The following is a 10,364-nucleotide window of genomic DNA, read 5'->3' as shown; positions in this document are numbered from 1 at the left end:
GAAAATTCGTCATTCTGTCAAATATAATTTTCACGTGAAATATTTCGTTGCTCGAATTTATTCTTTGCGCTCTGCCATAAAAAACAGGAACAGCGTAAATATTAAGTAAACGATCTACAAAGGATCGATCTTCTTTTATTCGAAAACCTGCAGATATCAAAATTGTACTACTGAAGCAAACGTTGAGCTAATGTAACTGATTAATCTGTCTCTGCGTCCAAGACAAGATTCGCGGAAATTCTAACGTTAAGAACCAGGATTTATCGAATGAAGGGACAATTTTAAGGACACCACTGACGCTGACTTCCGTCTCGAAATCGCGTGTCTTTATTTAGTAATCAACGGTCTAACGTCTCCTCCTCGGTGGTCGGGAGCCATGATGGCGGGTTGGATCGCGGTGAACGCAGTGATCGAGGTCGGTGATTCGTCCAACGCGAACGAACCGTGTGCTCGAGTGTCAGGTATGGCGAACACCGTCTCTTAGAGAGAGCGTTCGGAGAGATTGATCGGTTCACTCACTGGTGTCGGAGGTGTGCACGGGAGTGGTAGCCGGTGTGTTCGAGGGCTGATGAGGCGCCGGTTGCGTCGGTATCCCAAGGGACGCTAGCAGCGGCCGGGAAACAGCACCAGGGGTGGCTGTCGGTGGCGGCGGGCTCTCCTGGCCAACGAGCAAGCTCGCGGGCGGGAACCCGAAGAGCTGGGATCACTGGAGCCTCGGCCAATAGTTGCCGGTCAGGTCTGGTGTTTGCGATGGGATCTGCACGGGAACCGAGACACCCGCTGATATCACGCCTGAAACAGATTTCGAACAAGATTTCTTTCATATTTTAGACTGTACACCGAGTGTCTTGTTTTGTTGTTTTATTGTTGTAAACATCGTATACGATCTTGTGGATACTACAGTTAATCCTTCTATAACACGAGATTTTTTTAACCCTTTGCCCTCCGTTGCCGCTGCTGCGGCGACATTGTAAGATATATTTCTAAGAAAAATTGAACGCCTACAAAGTATCTTCCATTGTAAAAATGGAAAAGTGATTCAGAGTTTCTGGTAGGTCGTATTAAAAATTGCGAGGGGTGGCAAAGGGTTAAATGGTTTCCATGCAGCACGGCTTCGTAAACTTGGCAAATTCTCACATAGCACGAATGTTTCGAGTATGTATTTTTATACTGTTGAATTTTAAAGAATATCTGACTTTCACCAGTTCTCAACACGAAAACACGAAACGCGTTCTCCTAATTTCTATTGGTTCATGGTTTCGCTCAACACGTCTTCGATACAACACGGAACGAATTAACTGTGTTATAGGAGAGTTGACTGTAATTATAAAATAGTATCTTAAGGATACTGATCGATTTATCAGTTTGAGATAGATCGCACCGTTGAGTTACTGTTTTCTTTATTGTACAGAAAAGTGTTTGTGTACCTTTTATTTAACACGTTCGCTACCGATATGTCGAATAGAGAAGTGGCCAAACAGTAGATACTATTGCTGGTGATGGAAATGGAATTGACAAGATGCTTTATATTAGATGAATTGTGAACAGATATGCTCTTACAATTGAGGGGGCAAGTCACAATTTCCTTATTTCGAGAAACAGAGAATGTTATTAAAAATATTCAAATAATATTCAACGTTACCAGAAAACCTGTCCCAATTATAACTCACTTCATTTGCCTTTCTAACAGTTTCGCATGTCAGATCCAAATTTTCGGAAATGTCACACCACTCACTGTGACTTTAATCGCCATAATTAGTGGATGAAACTTTAAAGAATGTAACTATTAGTTATTACTTTGTCCAATAGTGGCTGATGATTTAACAGAATAGCGATAGCGAATTATTAAAAATCAAATATGAAACATAATTTGTATCGCGAATCTTCAATTTCTATTTAATACTGAAGTATTTGTATCGCAGAATGTATACGAGAATGTTTCCTGGATAAATCAAATACCTTGTTGGATACACTGGTTGGGCTAATTGTAAGAATGAGATGTTCTTTACTTTCACATTCGGGGCGTTACGCTTCAATTAGTGATAAAGTAGAAGGTGTAAGTCTATTGTTTAAAGCTACCGAGGGATAAATCCCATTATACTGTTCAACACTTCGCCGCTTCTACCGTAGACGGGGTTTCCTTTGCTACACTCCTGTTACGACACTATCGCGTTAATTGCACGTCAGAGCGTCGCGTTTATTTCACGCGAATTAAACCAGCCACTTTTTCGAATTGTCTTGAACAATTGCTAAAAAGTGAAACTCGCCGGTAACGAAATATACACGTGTGAAAAATGACAAATGTAGCAACAAGATTTTCAACTTCCTTCCCGACTAATTTACTCTACCGATTAACCGATCCTATCTATTTGCAATAGAAATTTTACTAAAAATACCTAACCTCTTTCAGTATCTCCAAACGTAGCCCAATTCAATATTTCCACAATGTCCAATCTTCTTCAGACAATTCCACCCCCCGAATATCCACACATTTCACGCATCCATAAAGAAAAATTCACAATCTTCCTCAAACGAAGCAAAAAAATACCCAACAGAAAAACACTCGCCAAGCAAACGGAACCAACAGAAAAAAAAAAGAGCGACACATGAGAAAGCAAGCCGCATTAGTATTTAGCATTGAAATCAACGACGGGACACCAGGTATCGTCACACTGAGGGCTGCAGCGGTAACAAGAGAGCGCAGTGAAAGTCCCCGGCGCTCATGCACGTAAAACGATTATGATGGATAAGTTGCGGCTCGTTCCGCACGTAAGAAGCGCGAACGAGGAACAGAGGGAAGCGACACAAGCGTAGAGAGAAACAACCTGAACCATCATCGTCCTCTATACAGTAGGTACGAAGAGGTAGAGAAGAACGAGCGAACGTACAGAGATAGATAGAAAGAAAGAGAGCGAAAGAGAGAGGCAAAGAGGAAGGCAGCCGCGTGTTCCGCAGTATTCCACCATTCTACGGCGTTCCACTCCATTCCTGTAGGTATGCCGCGCACCCCCGTATTTCCTCCCCTTTGGGTTCGCACGTTATTGAGCGCTCGCCCAGCCGAGGCGAGACCCAACCCATCCACATCCTCTGTTCGCCCCCCTGTATACCCTGAAGAGAGGAAGAGCCGCGACAGAGAGAGCGTGCAAACCGTAGGGCGAGATAGAAACAGGGCTGACTGGATGGAAAGGAGCAAGAAAGGAGGGTATAACGGCGAGGGATAGAGAGGGAGAGACGGGGACCAGCAGGAGAGGAGGGTCGAACCTCCGCACAGTTTTCGCTAAACGAGAAAGAAGAGGTTGGGGTGGCTCTGGTTGGTCGGGAGGAGAAAGTCGAAGAAGAAAGAAAGAGGGCGTACGGAGGGAAAGTGAGAATCGGGGAAAATGGAAAATTCAGCGGCCACGTTGTCGAGAGAGAGAGAGAGAAGCGGTCGAAGAGGAGGAGGTGGAAAACCACCGAACATCCCGTTCTTCGATTCAGCCCGCTGGGCGCCATGCGAGATTTGTTTTAAAATCCTTTTACAATTCCGTGGACGAACGAGCCACGTGCTGGCTGTACCGTGTGTCTCGACCAACGCTCAGTTTCCTCTCGTTTCTTCTTTGTCTGGCGTGATGATACTACAACCCTCTTGGTACCATCCTTCGCGAGGAACAGCCGCTATGTAGATTGCGTGTGAAGAGGTTCCTTGGTAATCCCTGACGCTTTATTTTCCTCTCGACACGCAGGCTGTGCACCGATAGGGACAAATTTCCAATTGTTGTTCTGGTAAGTGGGGATTTTTATGAGGGGCGATTTTGTTTGTCTTCGACTTTGGCGAAACGGATTGTCAGTTTGTGAGAAGTATTAGCCTCGTGAGTTTGACTGTGTGACACTGGAAGCCTTCTAACGTGGAAAATAAGAAGTTTCCTTTACTTTCGATTAAATGTTACGTGATCGTTGTAAGCTAGATTGTGAAATGTAGTTTTACAACGTACTAGAGTTATTTAGAAAAACGAAATTTCGCAAATTAAACTGAACGTCGAAACTGAACTTGTCGCTGAAACACGGTAGCAAAAGAAACACGGTGTTCGGTTACTGTATAAAGCACAGTCAAACACACAACTGAACAACTCTGTTGAAACGAGAGAAAAAAAAAAGGGGGAAAAAGAAAGATAGAAAGGTGCGCGTCATGGGAAAAGCGCGCGAAAATTTATTTCAGCTTTTTCCGCGTCAATCGTGTACGTTTCAGCCGCATCTCCGCCGGAACAAACTTCCTTGCGCCCATTAAACGTATTTTCCACTTGTGCCGCTCGCCGGCGGTAACTAGTTCTCGCGGTGACGCGCGGTGCTTATCCTTTTTCGTCGTTTGGTCGCGGTCGCGCGCTCAGAATTCTCGAGTGTGCGTAATCAACCAGGAGTTTCAATGGTACAGAATGAGCACGTTTCAACGCGAACCCGTGTTCCGCAAACGACACGCGTCGAGTGCCGCGAGCACGCGATGCGAATCGAAATTTCCCTGCTCTCCCCTTATCCACCCCCGCCTGTCTTCTACATTCTGACGGTTCGCCACTTCCGTTTCGAGGAACTCTATCCATTGTCGAACTCGAAAATTTGAGGAACATCAGAATTTAATTTTTTAGATTTCTTTTTTTTTGGCAAATGGAAAATTATATTTAGCAATTTTTTGTTTTTTTTTTTTTATTAAAAAGAGGAATGAAAAGTTTGTTAAATTTCACTGGAATATGTGTGTGATGTTAAACGAGTATTTTTTGGTATAATTTCGAAGTTAAAATGACATTCATTATTTCGTGAAGGTATATTTTATTTTCATTTTTGAGTGGCATAACTTCGAAGTTAAAACGATTATTATTTCGTGAAAGTATATTTTATTTTCATTTTCGAGTGGTATAAGAAGAGTCAGGAAATAGTTGTACGATTCTATTTTACGATTAAGTGATATCGATGATTGAAAACCACTTTTTACATGGAAGCAATTCTTTCGGACCAGCAAGCACACAACAAAGAAAACAAGATAAAGTAATCGAGTGGCTAAACGTTGTAAAGCTCGATCTACCCCCTCGACGATCTTAAGTATCCAATTCAGTTTACCCATAAACCAGTTAGGTAACCATCTGTCCGTACAGACCGTTCGTCGTCGACCATAACCTTCAACTACCTAACAGATCAATCAAACATTAACTGCTTCGCTAACAATTCGATCGAACATCAAAACACCCCTCTCAAACACCAGAAATCATAACTGGAGAATATGAGAACACATAAGAATCTTCGAAGCCCTCCTTCAAATTAGGAAACAAAGGATAACCTAAAACCGTCTCTTGAAACACGTTGAACCAACAACCAGAGTCACCCTTCGGCCACTTAATCTACTTTCTTCCAGTTGAACAACCGGTACAAAAGCAGTGACTAGAGAGGAGGCGCCTCCAAGAATGTGGAAAATCCAAAGAAATCTCCAAATCCTTCTTCAAATTAAAAAAAAAATTCAAAGAACCACCCTTTATCTACTTCATCTATTATAGTTTCTTCCAGTTCAATAACCTCTAGGAAAAAAGTTACAGCGACTAGAAAACGTGGAAGACCTCAAAAAATCTCCCAACCCTTCTTCAAATTTAAAAAAAAAAAAAAAGAAAAATCCAAAGAACCAAAGAGCCACCCTTCGTCCACTTAATCTACTTCCTTCCAGTTCAATCGTCGCTAAAAGATAACCTCCAGAAAACCAGTTACAGTGACTAAACAGAGAAGAGGCGCCTCTAAGAACGTGAAAAACCAAAAACATCTCCAAACCCTTCAAATTGAAAAAAAAAATAAAAAGTAAAGAACCAAAGAGCTACCCTTCGTCCACTTAATCTACTTCCTTCCAGTTCAATCGTCGCTAAAAGATAACCTCCAAAAAACCAGTTACAGTGACTAAACAGAGAAGCGGCTTCCCTAAGAACCTAAAAACCCCCAAAAAAATCTCCAAACCCTTGAAATTAGAAAAAAAAAAACCCAAAACCAACCTTTGAAATCTAACCCAACAACCAAAGAACCACCCTTCATCCACTTAATCTACTTCCTTCCAGTTCAACCACCGCTACAAGGTAATCTCCAGAAAAAGAGTTACAGTGACTGAAGAGGAGGCGCCTCTATATCCGGTCGTCGACGACCTTGATTAGCGCTAAGCGTCGAGATGACAGGCGGCGTCGACACAGAGATAGAGAGAGAGAGAACAGGTACCGGTAGGAGACGGCCTTGAAGATTCAACAAGAACAAACAAACAATCCTTTAAGCGGAAACTCACCAGTCGCGGTCGAGGTCGTCGGCTGGTAGGGCGCACCACCTGGTCCTGCTGGCTGCCCTCCGGGCGTGGTGGGGGTTCCACCATGAGAGGTCGGTATACCACGATGGGGTTGCGAATGCGCAGCAGTGCTGTGTGCGTGGGAGTAAGACTGCGTCAGCGAGTGAAGAGGCTCGTGGAACACGTACGCCGGATATCCCTCGGCGCGTTGCTGAAGACAGCTTCCACCCATTGACCCGCCCAAGCTGCTTGACATCGAGCTGTGAACAGAGGAGAACAGACCAGCCGCGTCAGCCGGAAATATCCTCGCCAATCTGTCCCTCCCGCTGATTCCTGCAGATCTTTCCTGCTGCTCACCCGATCATTTTTCTCGGTGGTTCACACACACTGAAGAAAAATGACACTGTTCTCTATTTAGAGGGGGCTAATTTTTAACGTGGTAGATGTAACACGGAGTTGTGAACAGTGGAGGTTAATTTCTACGGAGGTTTTGTATCGAGTGATTTTTTTTTTTTTTTTTAATTTCAGGATCGATTTTGGAAATTTTGTGGCTTTTTTTTATATATATGGTAGTTTGATGAATGTATGTTTGAGTATTATAGGGAAGAATATTCGATATCGATGTAATGTTACGTCGATTATACAATGTCGGTGTTTTTGTACTCGGAGTAACATTCGGATGTAAAGCTTTTAAGGAGATTAAAGTTGACAAGGTCGAATATTCGTTTAACACAATTTGGTCAATGAAACGTGAAATGTCGAACGCGAAAAGTACACGGTGCACGGGGATTGTGCGGGAAATTTAAATTCAACGCACTCGATATATATCTCTTATCCTGTAATCTCTGCGAACAATGCGAAAGCCCGGTCCAATCGCCGAATCTTTAAACAACGAGTCACTCTGCAATACTGTCAATACACTACGATGTATAGAAAAAAGGAAAAATCAAATTGTTACCGTTATCAAAAAAAGGCGCAATTTATACGGGATATTTCAACAATCTCACGCAAGTTAAATTCGCTAGAAAAAAAAGCCACAAAATTTTCCTGACCGGTAAACATTATTTCAAAACTTTTCACAAATTGACAAATTAACAAAATCACTTCGTTCTAATCCCCCCGCTCTAAATTAAAACTTAAATTCAATAATAAAAAGGAAGCAGCAAAATTTTCCTAACCTCTAAACATTTTATTTCGAAACTTTTTCCCAAATTCGAATCCCATTACCAAGCTTCCAAATATCTAACAAAATGAACATTTAAACCGTTAACATAATCACTTCGTTCCAATCCCCCCACTTGAAATTGAAAATTAAATTCAACGATAAAAGAAAAAGCTATAAAAATTTTCCTAACCTCTAAACATTATTCCGAAATTTCTCCCAAATTCAAATCCCGTTACCAAGCTTCCAAATATCTAACAAAATGAACATTTAAACCGTTAACAAAATCACTTCGTTCCAATCCCTCCACTTGAAATTGAAAATTAAATTCAAGGATAAAAGAAAAAGCTATAAAAATTTTCCTAACCTCTAAACATTATTCCGAAACTTCTCCCAAATTCAAATCCCGTTACCAAGCTTCCAAATATCTAACAAAATGAACATTTAAACCATTAACAAATACCACTTCGTTCATTACCCTCGACATAATTTAACCTCTCCCCACTCTAAACTGAAAATTAAATTCCAATTCGAACTCTTCAACTAAACCACCCCTCCCAACTTTACGATCCATTCACCGCCTCGTTACAAACATCCTCGTAACTCCCCCCGTCGCGAAAATACATCGCTAAAGAGAACTCGATTCGCATGAACATATACACACGGGGTGTTCGTACCAGCACCACAACGACGAAGTCAGCGGGCGCGGCGGCGGCGCCCCTGTTGTATACATATATCCACGTAGACGACGGTGGAACGCGAGACAAAAGGGTTTAAAGAGAGGGTGTGTGACAGAATGATTACCTGTAAGTGTCAGGCATCGTAGCGATCGGCTGCGGTATCGACGAGTACATGGCGTTGAATCCGGCATTTAAGGGTAACCGTGGGGTGGCGGGTGTCGCAGCTGGGGGCGCTGTGCTGCTGCCGCCCCCGCTGCTGCCTCCACCGACTACCTGATCGACGGCTGCTCTCCTTTGGTTCCGTAATTTCTCCTCTCGACGCCACTTCGCCCTGCGATTACTGAACCACACCTGCAACCGACGCAATGACGGTGCTTTTGTCACGATAAGAGGCGTCACTCCGCGCGCGATGTGTTCGCATTATCCGCACCTATCCATCCTCTCTCGCACTCTCGCGCCTTTTCCCACCATTCTCCACCTTCAACACTCTTCCTTTCTCGTTCTTTTCCCCACTCTATATACACACTTCCCTTAAAGCCACCCATATATTTTTCAACCATTCTCTCTCTCACTCTCGCTCGAACTCATTCGCTCGTTCTTTCTCTTTCTTCGTTGTTCGTTCCTCCGCGTCTTCTTTCTCTGCCCCGTTCTTTCTCCAACCGACCTATTCTCCCCGCCCAACCACGCGGCACCGTGAAATCTAGATAATTTTTCACGAATACTTCTCTCGTGAAGTCGAGTTTGCAAGAGAGTCTACTGCCGGTTCTGTTAATTGCGATCGAGCAGTTGTCGGATGGGAAATTGAATTACTCGAGAGCTGGTGTTTCTCTGACGCGATGTGTGTGTGTGTGTGTGTTCGTGTAGGTTCCAGGAGTTCTTGCTCTCTAACTTGGATCGTTTCACGCGGTTTTCGAGAAGGGCTTTTTGGAGAGTGGGTGTATAAATCGAGGATGCGTTGGAGGATTAGAAATGGAGGATATCGTTCTGTCGTTTGATTCTTGAAGCTTTCGAAACTTTCCGCTCGATTTGATTTTTAAAACACTACAACGCTTCGATTCAAAGAACTTTCTAACCTTTCCAATCAATTTATAGGAATTTTAAACACAGCTAGAATTCAGAAGTGAATATAAATTCAGTCGTAAACTTGCCAACAGTCGCGTTTAACTGAATGAACCTTGCTCCCATAAGTTCGAGACAAAACGCTTAACAATCTCCGTACACCGTGAGAATGTACGAGGAAACGTTACTAAAGACGCAACCTAATCGCAAAGTTCAACTCATAATTGCCACTCTGAAGGCAGTGTCACTCAGTCCTGTACTTCACGTGTACACAGTTTACAGGAAGCAGCGTTAATAATCGTGACGAAGTTGTATAACGTATTCTCTCTACAGATTATCACACAAAACTACGAAAGTTCTCCCCCAGTAGATAAAGACGATCAATGCACAATACAACGTTGCAAGAATAATTTGTCGATATTACAAAAGTTGAATACCACTAACGATACCACCAATTACACCGTCCAAATCACTTTCCGAACCGTAATTTCACGGGAAGATGTCGAGGCGCGAGCTCCCAAGTCGGTGGCCGCACAATAACCGGTAACCTCGAGCAGAGCAAATCGGAGCTTAAGTTCTTTGTCGCGCTTCCACGGATCTCCTGATTTCGTAGATACCTCGTCGCGATAAGAGGATTCTCGCTCCCTTCGATATGTCGATCTGATCCCCCCTACTCCCCCTCCTCCTCATCACTCAAGCACTCGCGGCAGAAACACGCTGCAGATTACATCGTAATTTCTCCCTCTGAAGCTTCCGTCACATTCTTCCACATCGAAAGGCTCGCCCCGGTGCGCAACCGCCTTTATACTAATAAAAAGAGGAATTATCCAAAAAGAACCAGAAGAGAAAAAGGGAGAGAGAGAGGGAGAAAAATGGAACAAAGCTGGAACCGTTGAATTATGAAACGGCTCGATTGCCTCGGCTCATCTGCACCAGAGAAAAAAAACGCAACGAACACTCTCTCTCTCTGTCTCTTCTCTTCTGAACGAGAGTTTAAGAGAGAGAGAGAGAGCGCTTTTATTAATAGCCGACAATTACTACGTTGGTTGTTCCGTTCGCGAACAGCCGCTTAAACGTTCGCGCGATAATGAGAATAACGATATAAAAATTCGATAGCCAACAATGAGCTCAACTTTCTCAATTACCATGCGCCTGAGGACGCTAACAATAAGCGAGACCGGCGCGCGCG

At 43.3% G+C, this 10,364-nt stretch overlaps 1 protein-coding gene across 1 annotated transcript in view; it reads right to left on the bottom strand.

The window, feature by feature from the left end:
- Window positions 1-529: 529 nt before the first annotated feature.
- LOC108578711 (paired box protein Pax-6-like) overlaps window positions 530-10,364 on the bottom strand; it is a 36,811-nt gene continuing 26,976 nt past the window's right edge. The window contains 3 exon segments of the mRNA XM_017942089.1: window positions 530-792; window positions 6,278-6,534; window positions 8,241-8,467. Coding sequence (XP_017797578.1) covers window positions 704-792; window positions 6,278-6,534; window positions 8,241-8,467 — 573 coding nt within the window. The 3' untranslated portion in view covers window positions 530-703.

The sequence above is a fragment of the Habropoda laboriosa genome, unplaced genomic scaffold (assembly GCF_001263275.1).
Source record: "Habropoda laboriosa isolate 0110345459 unplaced genomic scaffold, ASM126327v1 scaffold28, whole genome shotgun sequence".
Lineage (NCBI taxonomy): Eukaryota > Metazoa > Arthropoda > Insecta > Hymenoptera > Apidae > Habropoda > Habropoda laboriosa.
The sequence above is the reverse complement of the archived record's forward strand: the minus strand, read 5'-3'. Positions and strand labels throughout refer to the sequence as shown.